We start from the raw sequence: 20,000 nt of genomic DNA, 5'->3' as shown, positions 1-20,000 counted from the left end.
ATGTTGCGTGCGGGAAAATTCAAGGCTACCTAAATGAGAACACCCCAAACCGGGTCCAGACAGAGTAGAGCCGGTGCTAGTGTGTAAGTGCCATAGGTTTCTGGGTGACGCCATGTTGGATGTCATGTTTGCTTATGCAGGAGCCCATGATGGCAAAACACATTTATTGATTTGTAACAACTTTCTGCATTCAGAAACGTTGTTACACATTTACGTCTTGGCTTGTTGCCAGTGGTGAAAAGGTGGCTGATGTGTTTGTCATTTTGCTGGAGGTTGAACGATCACACAAAGTACTTGTTTGAAGGTTACGCTACCAGGGATTTTCACACTGGTACGGTCTAACTTGAACACAAAAATATCTCTTGCAATTATTTAGGTATGTAAGGCCCTCTATCACCATGGAAAATACCCATCATCACTTTAATTTATTAAATGATCAATTTTGTCATTGTTGAATTTCTTTTATGGTTATTTTTATAAATGTCTTCAATTTTATTGTAAATCCTGACGCATCAAAACCCAAACAATAATTATATCATACAAGTCGCTGTTGCTGCTGTTGTTAAGAAACATTTTCAGCTGCATTAAACATATTTTGTGATTTTGTACTGAGTTATGTCTCTAAATCCTGCCTGTCACCACAGACCAGAGCGGGCTGCGCTTCAGCACGTTCAGCAGCTTTGGCCCTACATGCAGCTAAATGACACATTTCTAACCTTGTTTCAGCAGCTAGTTTGTGTTGGAAAACCACAGGATGGACCTGAGAAACCTGCAGCGCTCAGGCGTTTTAAGATCACAGCCTCATGAAACCATATCAAAGGCTTATAGATACAACATGCCTGCTGGCAAAAATAACAGCTGACACTGATAATGGGATCCGGTTTAGTGCATCCCACTTCATAATGGCCGGTTCATCACTGGGAGTTATTACTGGTCTTAATTTTTCTGGAAGGGACTCGGCTAATGGAGAAAAATTAAATCAGCTGAGTTTTACTGTAACTAGCTATGTGTCTACATTAAGAGTAAAGTTACTAAATGGGTTGAAACAGTACAAACAAGCAAGACTTTACAGTTACGCGTATTTTTATACTTAGAGTGAGTAAAAGAAGAAGCAGGTTCGCATTTTCGTTACTTTTGTGGTTTAAAACACTTCCTGAACTGCTCTTTGCACCCTAACTGAGCTCCATACACAACAATTCAGTAATTTAGCTTAAGTTTATTAAAAATAGTAAAATCTGTTAATTTACTAAAGTTTTTAAATGTGTTCTTTAAAAAAAACTTTAAAGAAACATCTCTAAAGTTATCCTACAGTCTAACTTAGAACTCATTTTAACCTCTCTTTTTACTTTCATTAGGTCACGTGACCGCTCAATCATCATGTGACAGGCGTGTTTTTTCGAGGGAAGGCAGATCATGAGAGTTGGTTTAAACATCTAAAAAGGAGGAACAGGAACTGATCAAACACTTGAACTCATGCAAAGACATGAAGCTTTGTCAGCATGATGTTCCTGAGATGTTATTTATTTTGTAGAAAAGACAAAACTTGTTAAAAACGCGTTAAAATAAAAGTCCCTCTGATGCTCTGACAATGCTGGAAACTTCTCACTTGACAGTTTTAGATGTAAAAAAATAATTTTAATGGTGAAAAAATTTCATGCAAATGCTTTAGTTACTAAGTTTGTGGCAACAATGTGACTCATAGGCGGCGTTTTTGTGCTGCTCTATCCTTTGATCTGAATTCAGCTGATTACCAAAACAACGTTAGAAGAGTTTTGTTTAAAAAAATAAGTCAGAGAAGATGAGAGAATGCTGATTTTACGTGTGGTGGAGATTCCGTGTTGGGAGTTTGAGATCAAACGCAGACAGCGACCCGCATGGATCGAAGATAAATACATTTCGACAATCTGAAGTTTCCTTTCTTTATTCCATCGTCTTGTTTTAAACAGATTTAAAAATCCAAATTCACTCGTCTTTCTGAGCAGCCGTTAGCTCGACTCGTCTGCTTCCTTATTCCTTGTGGGACAGCAGGAGGCAGAGCGGGTTGTTCAGAAGGTTGCAGGTTCGATCCCGGCTCCAACCAGAGAATGCTGCTGTTGTGTCCTTGGGCAAGACACTTAACCTGCCTTGCTTTCTTGTGGTAGTTGGAAGGACCAGTGGCACCAGTGTTCAGAAAGCCGTGCCTCTGTCAGTGTGCCCCAGAGCAGCTATGGCTACATAACTCATCCCCACCAGCGTGTGAATGTGTGTGTGAATGGGTGAATGACTGATTGTTTTGTGAAGCGCCTTGGGGGGTTGTAGAACCCAAAGAAGGTGCTATACAAATGCAGGCCACTTATTCTCCAGGCTGAGTGCTGTTAGCTGCAGCTACGACACTTTTTAAAAGCAACTATTTCTACCAAAAACACATCCGTTATAGACAAACGTTATTTTATAAAATCTATACTAAATGTCTCAAAAGAAGTGATTAAGACTTGCTAAAATGACTTAAATTACATTTTCAGAAAAGAAAAATAAATGACCAGTTAGGCTTTCCAACTAGTAAATTAGACTTTAAATGGGGCATGTTGCGATTTTTTTTCTTAAATTATAATACTTCTATGGTCGATACAAAATAAGTTCAATAAGTTCTTTGCACTAAATCCCTCTCACAATAAGAGATATCAGCAGTTTTATACTTGACCATTTCAGTACCTTCCAAAATGAGCCGTTTCAGGGCTCTGTCACTTTAAGAGAGAAAGCTGGTGTTGGCCACGCCCATACCTCCCCGCACAGGATGCTGTAGCCTGAGGTGCTCCAAAATCTGAGAGGGGCTCCTAGTAGCAGCAGAAAACCCTCTTGTATGTGAGAGGAGGTTCCTTGCTAATTTCCCTGTTTGTGACATCACAAATGGGGGCTTTTAGAAGCAGCTCATTGTATGCACATGATTCCTAAAATCACACACTAACAGAAAGCAGACTAACAGTTTTTTTATTGCTATAAGGTGTCCTTGGGTCTGAGAAAGGTGCCCTGAAATTAAAATAAATAAATATACATATATATTTTTTGAGTGTTTATAGAGGGTTGTTGCAGCAAAAAAGATGCAAAAGGTGAGTTTTGCACATTATGTCCTCTTTACGTGTTCTGTTTTGTTCAAGCAAAGGCCTAAAATCATCACGTTTACAATTAATAAAAAATGTGAGACAAATAAAAGAAGCTAATCCACTCAAACAAGAGTCGAGAAAGTGTCCTGCAGCTCTCGCTCTCTCAATCACAAACCTCTTTAATGTTGTCTCGTCTCTAAAGAAAACAACTGATTCATGTGGAAAATGTGATCGTCCAAAAATACCAGCAGCTGAAACAAAGCACCATCACAGGGGAGCCTTTTCTTGTTGCTCTGGGGCTCAACACTGATGCAACAGATTAAGTTTAGGATTCAATTGGCTCCAATTAGCCATCTGCACTTCTGTCTTTGGGAATCAGTTTGCTGTAATTACTGCATGAGCTGAGAGGAGAGTGATGAGAAGGAGCTTTGACTTGCGTATTATTTTAAAGGTTTCGTCTGTTACTCTAAAACTCAAACCCAGCTTTTTACTCGGGGTTGTCTCTAATCCCATGATGCAACTCTGAGAGGGAATCAATTTCAGCCACTTGAGAATTTTTGGCAGAAAAACTGAAAAAATAAGAAAATCCAATAAAAAAACTAAATCAAAAGCATATGTGTGTGTGTCCATTTCTGTCCCGTCACTGAACACAACAGTTAAACACGAGAGGAGAAGGAGAAAACAGGAAGTGTGTGGGAGAACGGAGATGCACGCTCCGCTGGCTGTAACCAAGAGGGAGATGCTTAACGTTGCCGTGGCGACTCAAGCGTGCATCCACGTTGCTGTGGTGATTCACACATGCCTCCTCTTGCCTCCGGCGATGACGCCGTAAGGCAGGAAAGTGAGTTTCCAACACCATAATAGATTCTTCAACCTGAATTGAACGATGCCCAAAAACAAAAACAAAAAATAATAATAAACTAAAGTTGCGAAATGTTGGATTTATCATAACTATCTTCTAATTAAAGAGATTATTTTTTCTGTTTCTTCTAGTTTCTTCCACCGACACAGAAGCTCATAAAATATAGTTTTATTTTATGTAAAGTTTAACACCGCAAGCAAATCCCGTGTGTTTATTTGTTATCACTAGTTGAGTTGTGAATGCAGCCCCTATGTCCTTCTGTCACCTGTATAGAAGCTTCATGATTTAATGAAAAAAATGCACAAAACACTGATCTGATTAGTCATTAATGCCTCCTAAAAACAAGAGATTAAACGTTTTATTAGACTTGATGAGGAGGTGTTGTGCAGTAGGCTAAAGTTATTTTCCCTGAAAAGAAGCAATGCAAAATGTTTTGTGTAAAGTTATATGAAAGTTGTCAGACAAATGTAAACAAAAGTTTCTTATTCTGGTTTATGTGAATTAAAGTGTTCTGGTCTGAATTATTCTGGAGGATGTTTAAGATTTTAGTCCACAAATGAATCTGTTTCTTGGTTTTCTGATTTAGTTTCCCTGCGATGGGCTGGCACACTGTGGGTGTACCTGCCTGATTGCCCACTGACAGCTGGAGATAGGCACCAGCCCTCCCGCGACCCTAAGCGGGTTCAGACAATGGATGGATGGGTTTTCTGATTTAGATTTTGAATTGTGACACGGCGGCATTTCCTTTGACTTGAAGGAAATGCTGCTAGTGTTTTGGTCAGGTGTTTAGCAGAAACCGGTCACCCCTAACCAAACAACGTCTGAAGCATCATGATGCGTGAGGGCCTATAGATTACATTAATAATGACGCCACGCATGACTCATCCAGGAGCTGTCGCATTTCAGCACCTTTGTCCTCCAGCCGCTGTACAACTTACTCTCTGTGATCTTCTGCAGACCCAGAACATCCTCCGGACTGATCGCCGTCCTCGTCAGCAGCTCTTCCTCCGTGGTCACCGGGACTCCCACCACCTCGCTCGAGTTGCAGCCTTTCTTCACTTTCATCGCCTCCGTCTGCTTCGGACTTCCGTTCCCGGTGCTGTCAGTGCCACTGTCGCCGGTTTGGGCAGGATTAGTACCGACGGACTGCTTTGCGCTTGACGGGTCCTGGCTGTTGCCTCTGCTGGTACAAGAATAGCTCATTCTCCGCTCCTCCTCCCCCTTCACCTCACTCAGGGCTTCCAAGAGATACCAAACAGTTGCCTCCTCTCCCTCCCCTTAGCCAGAATATGCGGGGTTGCTGTGATCCGGTGCTTAATTCAAATCCGCTTCGTCTTTAGGACCCGAAAGTGCGTCTCTGCGTTCAACGGCTCCGGTAAACCGCGCTGAGGTCCCGTGTGTGCGGAGAGGCCGCCTTGCAGCGCAGCTGCTCTTGAGGCGATTTTTTTTGGGTTGTCAAGCGTCACTAGACGTCTGAGGGAAATAATCTGCTGGGTTTGAAATTGCAAAAGAGGCGGCAGATGGTTGTGGCCGTTAAGGAGGAGGAGAAGGGGGAGGAGGGTCATGCAGCTCAGCCGCGCAGAAAGCCGCTGTTCAGCGCGCAGTCTGCGCAAAATAAAGCGGTGCGCACAACAATAAACATAAGCCCGTGTGCATCGCACCCCTAAATATTTTCACTGCGTGAATACTATGTCAGGTATGTAAGATCATAAAAAATCTAATTAAGAAAATACGTGCGTAAAGAATTAATCCAAAGAATATTCAATAAAATCAATGTTCTTCATCTCTCGTGAGATTATTGGCTCATTCATCACACACACTAAACACCCGAGTGACCTCTTCTGACCTGAAATAAATAAAACACTTCTACCAGGGAAAATGCCCTAAAAGTCCCCTTTATTCTGCAGCACAAGGTGTCTTTATTAGCATCTAATAAGTGCGACTATAGAAAATCTGGATGTGCAGCAAGGTGTGTTAATCAACAGCAGTCAAAATAAATGAAGATGCATTTTTAAGTTTGAGTCTGGGGTCTCTGGTTTGCGTGGAGGGGAGGAGTAGACATGAACCAATATGAAACAAATGGATTGAAATGGTTCAGTGTCGATGTCCTTTGAACCCAATAAAACAAGTCTACCGGCCAGACTTCAAAAGGACATCGCAGCAATAACATTGTTATGGTCTTTACCAAATCTGTCAGTTTCTGTCTTTTACAATCTGAATGTAATTATGTTACAGAGTGACTGCCCCAGCAAAAATACAGCTGTGGACACTGACTCAAGTGTTGTGCAGAGAGAAGATCCCGTGCTGCACCATTAGAATCATGGGGATGACCTGAGACGCAGTCGCTTTCTTCTCTGAGAGGTCACTTGTAGCTATTTCTCTGATTCGTTGCTTCAGTTCTCACCCCCACGCTCCGAGCATCCGCCGTGGCACGAAGTGTCGGCAATGCGCGTGTCACGCTTCGTTTACGCGCGGTGAAGCGAAGCTAGATGTCACTGGGGGCGGGGACTAACACGTAAGCTGCATCCAGCCACAAGGGTGCGCTCATTGAGCCTCTTCTTCAATTTCTGGATTATTTTGTGCGCACAGAAAATTGGGCAAGGTTTGTAAAGGAATAATATCTTAAAATCATTTAAATAGAATTCCTTAAAAACTTTCTTGTTTCAGTGCACAAAGTATGGAAGCCAATTTCTGCCACTCTGATAAAATAATGGTGTATCTAATCATTTTCATTTGATTTATTTTTTTTTATCAGAGTGGCAAAAATGGACTTCCATACAATGTTCCAAATACTTCTCCAAAATTTTAGTTTCATTTGTTAACCCATTTTTTCATTGGATCAAATTTAAAATTGAGTCTCAAATAACAGTGATGTCACTTGAGGCCAAGTTTACTGATTTTTTTCCCTACAGATGGCTCTAAAATGTTTTTCAATGATCCAATTGAACCCTGTGAGAGTAATTCTTTGCCAGTTCTTCTTGACTTTTACCTTATGGACCTTTATCATGGTCCTGGAGGGATTTTGATGGAAATGTCTCCTCCTACAGGAAGTCTGCATCTATTGCAAAAGCATTTTTATTTATTTTTTTCTTCAAATTCATCTTTTTGATGGCTGGCCTTTAATCTTGAGTGTAAGTGTCATCAGTTGAACAGAGGAACCCACCTGACAGCTGGTTTAGTTTGGAGGCGGATCAAAATGACCTGCAGGATAATTTGGCTGAGAAAAGTGAATTCACTGAAGATGTGCACGGTTTCGGAATTTGTGTGTGTGTGTGTGTGTGTGTGTGTGTGTGTGTGTGTGTGTGTGTGTGTGTGTGTGTGTGTGTGTGTGTGTGTGTGTGTGTGTGTGTGCACGTGCGTGCGTGCAGAGGACTGTAGCATCTGCCCACTCCTGAAAGGAGAGGAAAATTAGCAGCATGGATGCAAGTGATTGTATTTGCACATTCAGACTCGTCTATAAGGTCACCCCGGTCTCTTCACATCGGCCTGCTGAGTTTGCTTGTCCCTTTGTCACATCTGAGCCACTGCTTTCGTCAGCAGAAACACACACACACACACACACATGCACACACACAGACATGCGTCCTGTCTCACATTCAGTCATGAATAAATCCACTCAGAATTTACAAAATGTTCTAATTTTTTTTACCTCGAAGGGCACAAACATCTTTCACCTTCAGACCTGGAATTTAGACATTATTTTAGGAATTACATGTTAGCGCAAATGAACACACATATGCACAAACACACACACACAGAGAGAGAGACAGGGAGTCTGGGCAATGTGCTGACCTCAGTAAGCCGTTCCTAAATGTTTATTGTTCGGTGCTGCAGGAGGAGAGATGAGCAAGGAAGTTCACTAATTTTGCTGTTATCAATGTTTTCCTGATTTCTGAGAGAAAAAATTCAATACATATAATAAAGATTTTTTTATTGCATTCAAAATTCTGTGAAAACTTTGTACCCGGTGAACTCCTCACAGCTTACTTCACTGAAGTAAACTTATCTCTTTTACACATTGAGCATACGCAGTGTGCTTCCTGAGGTGAAACATTAGCTGCTGAAACACAGCTGGCTACCACGACTGAGAGATGGATGCCAAACCGCCATCAGACCTCCTGACCAGGCTTCCCACATGATGTCACTGCCCCATAGCCCTCACTGATCATTTGGGTCAAATATGAAAATCTAGCTTGTGCCCCAGTAAAAAAAAAACTCTCTATTTAGCTTCATTTTTTAAGTACTTGGAACACAGAAGAAAAAGAAACATTTAAAAAATCTTATTTCTGATTATAAATGGTCAGTTTTAGATTTTCACGCTGGCTGAACATGAAAACAGTCTCCTACACCAATCTCGTTCGTCAGCTCCTGATGGAAAGTAGACAGTGAAAATCTAGGATTTGAAAATCCCGACAGATCTACGTCACACTGTCTCTTAACATACTCACCCATCTTGACTCATGACGGGGAGGCTGTTGTTGGTTGAGCATCCAGGAAACAGCAGAGAACGTCTTGACTAGTAGAAGCTAACTGTTATCATTAGCAACTTCACCACACAGCAGAACTCCTCCAGGCATCTGTTATTTGTGGAGATAAAACTTTCATGTTGCAAGTCTGTGGTAGAGTCGTGTTGCTGTTATCCAATCTGAGGTTGTCGTCGTCGTCTTCCTCCGCTTATCCGGTTCCGGGTTGCAGGGGCAGCATCCCAACTAGGGAGCTCCAGACCGTCCTCTCCTCGGCCACCACCACCAGTTCCTCCGGCAGGACCCCAAGGCGTTCCCGGACTAGATTGGAGATGTAACCTCTCCAACGTGTCCTGGGTCGACCCGGGGGCCTCCTGCCGGCAGGACATGCCCAAAACACCTCCCCGGGGAGGCGTCCAGGAGGCATCCTGACCAGATGCCCAAACCACCTCAACTGACTCCTTTCGATCTGGAGGAGCAGCGGTTCTACTCCGAGTCCCTCCCGAATGTCCGAGCTCCTCACCCTATCTCTAAGGCTGAGCCCGGCCACCCTACTGAGGAAACTCATTTTGGCCGCTTGTATCCGCGATCTCGTTCTTTCGGTCATTACCCAAAGCTCATGACCATGGGTGAGGATTGGGATGTATAGATCGACCGGTAAATCGAGAGCCTGGCTTTCTGGCTCAGCTCCCTCTTCACCACGACAGATCGGCTCAGCGTCCGCATCACTGCAGACGCTGAACCAATCCGCCTGTCGATCTCCCGATCCCTCCTACCCTCACTCGTTAACAAGACCCCGAGATGCTTAAACTCCTCCGCTTGAGGTAGGACCTCTCTCCCGACCCGGGGGCAAGCCACCCTTTCCCAGTCGAGAACCATGGTCTCAGATTTGGAGGTGCTGATCCTCATCCCAGCTGCTTCACACTCGGCCGCGAACCTACCCAGCAAGAGCTGAAGGTCAGAGCTGGATGAAGCTAGGAGGACCACCTCATCCACAAAAAGCAGAGACGAGATTCTCCTGCCACCAAACTCGACACACTCCACACCACGGCTGCGCCTAGAAATTCTGTCCATACCGGTAATGAACAGAACCGGTGACAAAGGGCAGTCCTGGCGGAGTCCAACCCTCACCGGGAACAGGTCCGACTTACTGCCGGCTATGCGGACCAAACTCACGCTCCTCTGGTAAAGGGGCCTTAAACTTAAATTGAAGTAGTTGTTATATTAGCATAGATGATGTTTGCATGATAGTTTAACCTTTATTTAACCAGATGAGTCGATTGAGAACTCATTCTCATTTACAAAGGCGATCTGGCCAAGAGGCAGTTGCAACAGACACATAGTTAGCCTTACATCAAAGAACAACCGATATATAAGATGAAAACAAGTTCAAAATAAGATAAAACTGTTAGACATAAAGTCAAAGGACTGTTCTCATATACAATATGTACAAGCAATCAAAACAGAAATAAGCCCATCTTTGAGTACTCAGAAGCAGGCTCAGAAACTATTGATTGCAATGAATTATTGAAGGTAGATAATGGAATGTAGGTAGTGAGCGTCAGTGATTTTTGCAGCTCATTCCAGTCGTTGGAAACAGCAAACTGGAATGAGGAGCGGCCAAAGGAGGTGCGAGTTTTAGGAATAACCATAGAGATTAAATTACTGGAACTTAAATTGCGCTGGTTGAGTCAGGTCCTCATCTTGCTAACACGCTACACCTGGATGTAATCAACTCCCTCATTGGACAATCATCACTGCCAACCAGTCAAATAGCTGCCTCACTCACCGCTCCAATGTTCAGTTATCGTCTTGCCATGACCAGAGCTGCTGACTTGTGCTTCCCATCTCAGATCCCAGTCAAAATCCAAAGTGTTTACTTCCAGTCTTCTCTCATTGATAATTCACTTACTCGTACATGACCAGCTCTCTCAGCCGAAGCCTGCCTCTCTCTACGTGCGGACCGCCGCCAGTAAAACCCCCATCCCCGCCTCGCTAACCAGCGGGATTGACTGGTTGTTGGAAGTGATGAGTAATGAGCGAAGATATGACGGTGTTCTACCGATGATTGTTTCGTATATAAATTGATACCCTTATAACAACCTGCGGGAACGGAGTGATGGCCAGTTAACAAGAGAGTACAGATCACAATGATGAGTAGTGAAAGGGGCACCAGTGATGAAACGGATTGCTGAGTGATAAATGACATCGAGTTTATGTAGAAGGTTTTTGGAAACAGTCCTATAAATGATGTCAGCGTAGTCTAAGATGGGAAGGATTGTCATTTTGACAATAGGAGTTATTTATAAATTATTTAATAAGAGGGGGACCCTTATTGGTATTGGTATACAGGTATTGTAACTAAAGAATTCGACTATATCAGTATACCAGATTTTGGTATACAGTATTGGCTTTGGGTATGTGGGATATTGGTTAAAAAGTGGATATCAAACATACTTACTGTCTACCTTTTGCTTTTTGGCTGTAGCAAATGAAAGTTATGAATGGCATAATCTAACAACGATAAAAGGCGAAAGACCGTAAAAATAGTTGTTTCCTCAGTTATAAACACGACAAACGGTGTAAATACTTCAAACAGCTGAAAATAGTCCATAAGCGTCCATCTTTCTCTTTGGAACATCACATTGATTAAACTGATAATTAAAAGCTTGTCATGACAGATTTTTATGTACTTTCTGTGTTAGATAATAAATCCCAGTGTGGTATGTAGCCCTGGTGTTTTTCTAACATATAGAGCAGATACAGAGGTGTTTGTAACTCAGCGTGTCCTCATTGTGTTTGCATGAATCAGAGTGTGTCTGTGTGTTAACCCCTCTGTGGCTAGCACAACTAAACAATAGGAGTCCAAAGCAAAGTGCTGACATGGGTCCAGGCGCTCCTGCCCCCTGGCCCCTAGCAACCCGGGGGTGTATATATACCCCCCAAAACACAATGTTTCCGTAGACTGTTCAGTGGAACCCTGTGCCACACGACTCACCTGTTTGGGTAGGTCAAGCTAGTTCAAGTGGTCAACAGTGCAAAACAGATTTATAACCTGAGGTCATGTGACTCTAGAACAGTTTGCCTTCTAAAGAACTAGAGACGATCCTAAATGTCTTTAGAAGGATTCGTAAACAATGAACACCTTGGGTTTCATTATAACTGTGCTTATTTCTCTTTAGGTGCTGCTGAAAATATATCCACAACATCATGGCTCTGACTAACCCCACGCCCATGGGCCCATGGAAGGTAAGATCCACTCCTCCTCTGTTCCTTTTATCAGCTTACATGGTAAAATCAGCAGTTTGGTCCATGTGTGTGTGTTGTTGGGCTTCAGATCACCGTGTACGACCAGGAGTACTTCCAGGGCAGGCGTATGGAGTTCACCGCCAGCTGCCAGAACATCATGGAGTGTGGGATGGAGAACATTCGCTCTCTGAAGATTGAGTGTGGCGCGTACGTGTGTTTGACGCTTGTCCCATTTTTTGTTTAAAGTGGCACTGCTCTGAGGTTGGAGGTTGCTGATTTGATTTTGTCTTGGTTCATGAATCACAGCTGGGTTGGTTACGAGCACTCTAGCTTCTGTGGTCAGCAGTTTGTGCTGGAGAAGGGAGACTACCCTCGCTTTGAAGCCTACAGCGGCAGCAACTCCTACCGCATTGAGAGGATGATCTCCTTCAGGCCCATCTGCTGCGCTGTAGGTTCAAAATTACTCACAACAACCTCAGCTGTTGGGAGGCAAAGCCAGAACTCGTTATTTTCTGTTTTGAATAGAACCACAAGGAATCCCGTATGACCATCTTTGAGAAGGAGAACATGATGGGTCGTCAGTTCGAGCTGTGCGATGACTACCCCTCTCTGCAGGCCATGGGCTGGATGAACAATGAGGTTGGATCCATGCAGGTTCATTGTGGAGCGTAAGTACATTATTTTTAAGAAAAGCTAAAGTGAAATTTGGTTCTTTATTTTTTTTAACCTTTCTGTTGACTTTATTAGTGTTTGATTGTTGAGACATGTGTATTCCTGCAGCTTTGTGTGCTACCAGTACCCTGGTTACCGTGGACACCAGTACATCGTGGAGTGCGACTGTCACGGAGGCGAGTACAAGTGCTATCGAGAGTTTGGCTCCCACTCCCAGACTCCTCAGATTCAGTCAATCAGGAGGATCCAGCACTAAAGAAGAGAAGGACTTCCTTCATCACCTTACCTCCTCTTCCTCTTCCTCCCCCTGCATTTGCATCCCTCCTTCACTTCTTCTTTTTCTTCTTCTGCAACAACCTCCTTCTCCTGAGCGCTGCTGCTCCAGCTCATCAGAGGAAAATCTGGGACTGAACTTCAGGTTTTTACTGGCATCTGTTGTGCCCAGCGCCATTTTTTTAAATTTATTTTCTGAAATGCGAACATCATAAATAATGGAAAGTTCTGAGAAAGACAGAAAAATAGGAATTGAGAAAAATGGTGAATGAGTGACAACAGAAAAAAGTCTCATCTGCCGAGGTTTTCTGCAGAAAAGTGATGAAAACATCCTGATGTTCACTGCGGTTTGTCATCCCCTCCGCCCATTACCTCATTTCCTCCACATCATCAAAACAACAAGTCTTGTTTCTGTGATATCCTCGACTACCTGTGTTCAAGATGATGAATAAAGAGAATGAGCAAAAAGACCAAAAGATGCTGATTAACTTCAGTTATGCACTTCTCTTTTATTTTGTGCTGATCTGATTTCCTGCTCTGCAAACACCTACCATTATTCAAAATGGCATAATTAGTAAATCATTTAGACACCACCTCTTAGTAAAATATTTGTTAATTTCTTAAAATGTATTCAAATCCTCAGAAGGTTTAGTCAATTTTAATTAACAATAAGGTCATTTCTTTTCAATAGTATACATTCGGAGACACATTTTGAAGAACAAAATTATCTAAACTGCACACAAATCATGTCATTTTAACAAAAAGTGTGCTTTTTATTAAATAGACAGGTAATAGCACATTAAAAAGATTACCAAAACTGAAAATTGCTAAATCAAACTGGTAAATTAGATGAGGTACGCAGGTTGTATCAACTAAAAAAACAAAACTAGATTTACACTCTGCCTTAGGGGATAAAAAACTATTGACTGCTTCATTAGATCTAGGATAGATTCCACTGATAAAATTTATTTAGACTCAAAATTTTTAGGAACATTTTGCTAAAACTCAGCTAGAATAGTTCTAACAAAAATATGTAATAATAATAATATATTATAAAACCATCATTTTCGTTTATTCAAACTGTGCGTGCATCAAAAAGTAATTTCCATTTTATTTTATTTTTTACAAAAATGTATAAGCTTTTGTCTCAATCAACTTAATAAATTATTAAAGCTATGCCGAAATAACATTTAATGTAAAGTAAACATCTATTTGAAAGGAATGGCATTTTGAATGACACTCAGTAGAATCCATAATCAATTTAACGCAAAAGTTCAATAAAATCATGTCATGGATCTGAAAAATCAGATAAAGTTGGGAGTGTACAGGTGTGGCTGTGGCCACGACACGAGAGAGCGTTGTGGCGCGACAAATGAAGTACGACACTTATTTCCACTTGACGGCTGACGATGACACACCAACATCAGCCATGGCAACCGGCAGCAACTATTGGGAAGGTAAATAGATATGTTAAAAGTCTAAAATATTAAACAAAGAAAAACATTTCTTATTTATTTCATTTATCGGTAGATTAACGTCACTTGTACTTAACCTCTTACGATATCAGAACATTACATCATCAAAGTCTGAAGTAGATACTGCATTTGTTTGCTATGCTAACCTGTTAGCTTGTTGACTGCTTTGACGTGGAAATGGAAAAGTTTTATGAACAGCTCAGAGAACTCGGTCCGGTCCTTCTAGCCGACTCATCACGAGTCTAATTTGACTGGGAAACCTGATCAATCAAACGAGTCAATGAAAAGTGAAAATCTGAGGCGTTTCTTTCCCTGAAATGCTTTTTATTCAGCATGCTTTGCTGTTTGTTCACTCAGATTTACGTAAACAGGCCAGGCAGCTGGAGAATGAGCTGGACATGAAGCTGGTCTCCTTTAGTAAGCTGTGCACCAGTTACAGCAGCGGCCACGACCATCAGACAAGACCCAGGTAGCAACTTATTCTCATCTTAAACTGATCCAGTTTATCACAATCACTGGTTTTCATTTTAATTTATTGTTTTACATCAATCAGTGCATTAAAGACATAACGTGTTTGATTAAATATCCTCAGTTTAACACTGTTTTCTTTAAATCAGGTCAGATTCTTTTGGCCCACAAGATAACATGGTCGTTGCCATGACGACTGAAGTGGAGCAGCTCTTGGCTAAAGTGCGTAAAATATCACAAATGCTAAGTATTTTACTCGGATTACTCCTGGTAGCATCTTTGTGTTTTATTGTGAATATTGATTTGTTGGGATTAGTTCTGGTTATTTAAACAGACACCGATCAAACTTTACTCTTCAATAGAAACGTTTTGAAAAGTTTTCTGAAAGTCTTTGTAATTTCCCTATAATGATTTATCCTAATTTTTTGGCAGCTTGCTGTGATCAATGACAAGATGGCAGAATACACAAGCTCTCCTGGAGCCTCATCACAGAATGCAGCACTGATGCACACCTTACAGAGACACAGAGACATTTTACAGGTATACGTCCAGCTTCTTTTTCACTCTCAAGTGTGTCATCGCCTTCTCGCCAAAGACAAAATAATTGTGGTATTATTATCGTTATAATTTTTGCTTTAGAGAGTTTTGATACTGGTTTATTGTGGCTTAATGGCTGTTTGTCCTTTTGCATTGTTCTGCAGGATTACACTCATGAGTTTCATAAAACGAAAAGCAATTTCTTCAGCCTGCGAGAGCGAGAGGACCTGCTGGGTTCTGTTCACAGAGACATTGAGTAAGAACTTTTCTGACACAAACACGTGTGTGTGTGTGTGTGTGCGCGCACGTGCGTGTGCATTTGGACCGTCCATCACATTTTTAAGTGTCCTTCGGCAAACCCTGAACCTCATGAACTCTCTATTTTCTATCATTTACAATTTTTTTTTCTTTCATTTTTCTACAGAAGCATGTTGCATTCACTTGGAAGTGGGGGTAGACCGATATTTTGGTCAACTGATATAAGGGGGTGATATTTACTGTTTTTTATACATCGGCATCTGCCAATATTTGTCTTTAAGTCGAGCTGATTTAAAGTCAGGCTAGGGCTGGGCGATATGGCCTAAAATTAATATCATGATTTATTGATATTGATTATCGATAACAATAAATGGACGATAACTACAGGTATGTGCAGAATCAAACGTTGTCCACTAGATGGGGCTGTCACATGCATCGGGTTGAGTCAAATTTTTACGTGACTCAAGGTGGTACAGCTTCTTAAAGGGACATGAATGTTGCCAACCTACACACATCTTTTAATTTTTTTATTATCTAATTTATTGACGTGGGAAAAATTATCTGGATAAGAGTCAGAAATTTCAATACGATAAATTTTCGACTTATTGCCCAGCCCTAAGTCAGGCACAACATTGGCCAGCCCGGTGCTGTAGCAGAATTTAATTACAATATATTTTTACTTTCACTAATAACATCTGCATAATAAATATTCTAAATTAACATTATTTAGGTGTCTGAATGACACAAAGTTGAGATTTAACAGTTGGTTAAATTCAGATTTCACAAAATGATTCAGCTTCAGATATTCTGTGCATCATTATTAATGATATTTTAGCATGAAAATATGGTGAAAACCGTCAATACCGGCCCATAAAAATTGGCAGCACATATCGGCCATTGGCTGACCACGTCTCGTACTTATCGGTATACGGCTTGTGATCGTGACGTCATCACCGACGCAGCCACCCTGTTGGAAGCATGTGAGGTCTTACTTGTTACTATTGTGAACAGCGTGCTCAGTCTCATTCTTGCAGCTTAAATTAATCAATTACTTATTTGATGGGTTATATTTCACAACTCTAGTAAATCGTTGTTGTGTTTTGTGGGATGACACGTGATCACCAGGTGAATAAAGGTGGAAAACAAGCTAACTTTACACCGTTTTCCTGCTTGGAGGCCAAAACCATGGAGACCAAGTATCTGGTATTAAAAACGTCTTGTTGACTATAAGCACACAGAAGCTACACTCACATACCAGTAAGCTAATGCGGGCGCGCTGACACACAACACAACTTCTCCTGCTACACTTCTTCTGTGGGATGACAATTTTGATTGCTTTACTATAAAAACCAGCAAATAAAACGTTTACCTCTCATCCGGACGTTTACATCCGCTCACACCACAAACAAGAAAGTCTTTCATATGGTTCAAAGCCATTTTTAACACTGATTTTGTCCACATACCGGCCCCCAGCATCTTTATTTAATGTGTCCCTGTATATTCCACATCCTTTTTGGGATTTTACAATGTTGTTTAACACTTTCTTTCACAGAAATCCGCCAGTTCTCTGCGACAGTACCGTTTATTTCATGGTTTGTTTACACTCGTCAAGCTTCCAACATCCCAGAATGCTCTGCGTAGTCACGTGTGATCACAAGCCCTATAGGCAATAGAACACCTTTGTTTTTCTGAAATAACGACATTTTTACAAAAACAACAAAAGCTTGTGTTTTTCTGAATTATTGAGATGATAATAAAATATCAATGAATAAGATAAAACCACTGCAGTGTTTTACCAGACGTAGGTGTTATTAACTGGCTAATTAAAATGAGCTCAAACTTATCCCACTTGTTGAGTTTTTTTCACTTTATTTTGGGATTGAGACACTAGGAGATACTCTTGTCTCTAAATAATTTAGGTGGGATTATTATTAGTTTGTCGACTTTGCGCACAAACCTGAAGAATTTGTGCCTGTTGAGGCGTGAAGCACCATCAGATCTTCCAGACATGTTTCTCCAGGATTTTTTTGTTGTGTTTGTTTTGTTTTTAAATTATCCCAGTAATTCAGAAAAAAACAGTGGTGATTTTATTCAATTTCTTTTTGTATAAATGATGTAATTAATTGCGCTTCTGTCCTTTTTTGACTCGTTTTCCTCCTCTTCTCCTTTCCTTCCACTTAAGTGAATCTTTGCTGTTAATCTTAACCAGCAGGGGGCAGAGATGTGCGGACTCTCCACCCACTAACACCTTCCGCTCCCTCCATCATCTTGCACCCTCTCATTAGGAAGCTTTCCCTCCTCCTTTCTGCATCTGTATCTCTTTCTCTCTCCTCTTGGGGATTTCTCTCCTAAGTGCCTTCTACAGTAAATCAAACCGCAAGGCTTTCATTCAGCCAAAGTTGAGGGAGAGTGGTTGCGTGTGGCCTGCAGAGGAATACGAAATCCTGGGGGGAGAGGGACAGTGGAAAAGGGATGTTTTCTGATCTGAAGCCGACTGATTACAGAACGGATGAGATTGGATTTAAATTATTCCCACAAAGATAAACTTTGAGGTGGGGTTAGCTAGAGACTGAGGATGAAGCTTTGGGTGCAGTAGAGCTAATTGCTGTAAAGCTTTAAATCAGAAAGTGTCTGTGTCTGACTGCATTGATGCTCGTGAACGATTCAGACTTTAGCATAAATCTGCTGTCTGATTTCCAGTGACATCATCACATCAGGGCAGACATTTTTGATCAGAGATGGGGAATTGGGGCATCAACCAGTCAAATCCATGCCTTGTTTTTCTTCAGCAACCAAACCAGGTGATTTCTATCAGCACAGTGAATGAACCTGCTTCAGTTGCTGAGGAGAAAAAAAAATCTCGCCATGGAGATGACATGTTGATGCCCCATCTCTGTTTTTGACCTCATTGTGACACCATATCATCTGATGTTGTCATATTTATCTCTGATCCAATTACCTCCAAGATATTGAGAGTTTTTGGAGGATTTCAGTGACTTAGCATTTTTTTAATGAAACCTTTATTCCACTATATTCCACAATAATGAATCATTCTGTTTTAATCAGGTCCTACAAGAACAGCTCAGGGGTGAACAACAGAAGGACTGAGCTCTTCCTGAAGGAACACGAACACCTCAGAAAGTAAGAGTTTACAGAAAAATAGTCTTTTATTCATTTTAAATGTAAATAATCCTGTTTGCTTTAGGAACAGAGAAGGTTTTATATTTAACATGGGTTCTTAAAATGCCAGAATTCTTTTCTGCTTTGATGCAAACCTCAGATCTAAGCAACCAATGTCTGTTTCCTCATTCATAAATAAACCTATATTTGTTGCATTTTTGTTCTTTTATTAACTATCTGATGTCCTTTTTTAGAAACACAACAGATTCTAGAAGTTTTACAGTGAACTTGAAGGAATATTAGAAAAAAAAACTTTTTCCATTTCTTCTTTTACGCAGTCCTGGGGCAAGATCCCGAGTTTTGTTTTGAGTAAACTCAAGATTATTTTAGGTTTAAACATACTTTAGTAATTTTATTTTGAGACAACAAAAAAACTACAATGTTGGAGATTTATTTTAATTTTAATTGATCCTGTAGGGCTATAGAGCATATGTGTGGGGAGAGATAGTGGTTAAAGAATACAAGACGAATTTGGTGGTTGAAGCATCTGTTGTTCAGCATTTCCTTTCTTTTTGCGGCACAGCTACGGCTGCTGTAACTTATGGAATTCAATTAATCACAAAGAACTGATGCAATTGACTCGTCTGGTCGTGAGAAGAACGTCACAATATCTGTGACCACCTCCGTCGGTTCTGATTTTTGATTTCTGAGAGAAAAAAAAAGTCAGAAATAATTTCTAATTCTCATTTCAGTGGCCCCAATCCACTGAAATGGACCTCTCTAATAGGGATGTCCTGTTTCGATATTGATATCGGAAGTAATTCGATATCGGCCCCAAAACACTATTGGATTACATTAAACTGCATCAAAAATCTCCGATATAAGCAGTCCATTCCACTTTAATCTCCATTCCAGCAACTCTATCCAGCAGCACCCAGATCCAGCATGCAAAGCCCACGTGATCAGAACAGTGCGTGCTAGCAAAGTAGCAATGTCAACCAAGTCCAGGTGGCTGTGTTTTTGGTAAAGTTCATAAAAGACAGAGCGGCTCAGTGCAACATTTGCCATGCACAAGTTTCCCATGGTGGATCAGAACCAAGAAAGTTTAATATGTCCAACCTCACTGCACGTTTGAAGCAGCATCACGAAGCATTGCATGATGATTTTTTGCAGTGTGTGAAATTGAAACTTTGGACACTCGACTTGTAGCAGCTGGTAAATGGACAATATTGTGTTTTATTGTTTTTTCCTCATGTCCCTGCCCTCAGCAGTTCCTACCACTTGCTGACAGTAAAACATAACAAAACATTTTCAACTATAAAATGATATATTTTGTTTGTTTACTTAAAATATTTGTCAGAGTCTTTTAATTTATTATTAATTTTTTTTATTCATTTGTTATACATTCTGTTTAAGGTTTACATTTATGCAACCAAAGGTTAACAAAAAAATTGTCATTTATTTTCATATTTACTGTTGCTGGTCTTGTTCTCCGATTGAGTAATGTCACTTAATCTAACCTTTCATATGAAATAGGTAAAAG

At 41.0% G+C, this 20,000-nt stretch overlaps 3 protein-coding genes across 4 annotated transcripts in view; 2 read left to right on the top strand and 1 right to left on the bottom strand.

Moving 5' to 3' along the window:
• unc119a2 (unc-119 lipid binding chaperone a2) overlaps positions 1–5,515 on the bottom strand; it is a 15,186-nt gene extending 9,671 nt beyond the window's left edge. Inside the window, exon 1 of the mRNA XM_015961563.3 lies at positions 4,881–5,515. Coding sequence (XP_015817049.1) covers positions 4,881–5,145 — 265 coding nt within the window. The 5' untranslated portion in view covers positions 5,146–5,515. The remainder of the gene's footprint in view (positions 1–4,880) is intronic.
• A 5,842-nt stretch (positions 5,516–11,357) lies between these two features.
• Positions 11,358–13,092, top strand: LOC107386899 (beta-crystallin A1). The gene is made up of 6 exons (XM_015961562.3): positions 11,358–11,411; positions 11,588–11,654; positions 11,743–11,861; positions 11,961–12,102; positions 12,180–12,322; positions 12,435–13,092. The coding sequence occupies exons 2-6, from the start codon at positions 11,616–11,618 to the stop codon at positions 12,580–12,582; spliced, it is 591 nt and encodes a 196-aa protein (XP_015817048.1). The 5' UTR covers positions 11,358–11,411; positions 11,588–11,615; the 3' UTR covers positions 12,583–13,092.
• An 836-nt stretch (positions 13,093–13,928) lies between these two features.
• Positions 13,929–20,000, top strand: part of LOC107386897 (Golgi SNAP receptor complex member 1) — a 10,399-nt gene continuing 4,327 nt past the window's right edge. Inside the window, exons 1-6 of one of the 2 annotated variants that reach the window (XM_015961559.3) lie at positions 13,929–14,056; positions 14,432–14,543; positions 14,692–14,764; positions 14,975–15,082; positions 15,244–15,335; positions 18,404–18,478. In XM_015961559.3, coding sequence (XP_015817045.1) covers positions 13,972–14,056; positions 14,432–14,543; positions 14,692–14,764; positions 14,975–15,082; positions 15,244–15,335; positions 18,404–18,478 — 545 coding nt within the window. In that variant the 5' untranslated portion in view covers positions 13,929–13,971. The remainder of the gene's footprint in view (positions 14,057–14,431; positions 14,544–14,691; positions 14,765–14,974; positions 15,083–15,243; positions 15,336–18,403; positions 18,479–20,000) is intronic. The other variant, XM_015961560.3, reaches the window with a different exon arrangement.

Source organism: Nothobranchius furzeri, chromosome 10 (assembly GCF_043380555.1).
Source record: "Nothobranchius furzeri strain GRZ-AD chromosome 10, NfurGRZ-RIMD1, whole genome shotgun sequence".
Lineage (NCBI taxonomy): Eukaryota > Metazoa > Chordata > Actinopteri > Cyprinodontiformes > Nothobranchiidae > Nothobranchius > Nothobranchius furzeri.
This window is presented reverse-complemented; position numbering and strand designations above follow the sequence as displayed.

What these genes read in the sequence shown, in the direction of transcription:
- LOC107386899 (XM_015961562.3), top strand. Translation starts at nt 11,616, where the DNA reads ATGGCTCTGACTAACCCCACGCCCATGGGCCCATGGAAG. An exon ending in CTGAAGATTGAGTGTGGCGC is followed by an intron (nt 11,862 to 11,960) that starts GTACGTGTGTTT and finishes CATGAATCACAG; the next exon opens with CTGGGTTGGTTACGAGCACT. An exon ending in ATGCAGGTTCATTGTGGAGC is followed by an intron (nt 12,323 to 12,434) that starts GTAAGTACATTA and finishes GTATTCCTGCAG; the next exon opens with CTTTGTGTGCTACCAGTACC.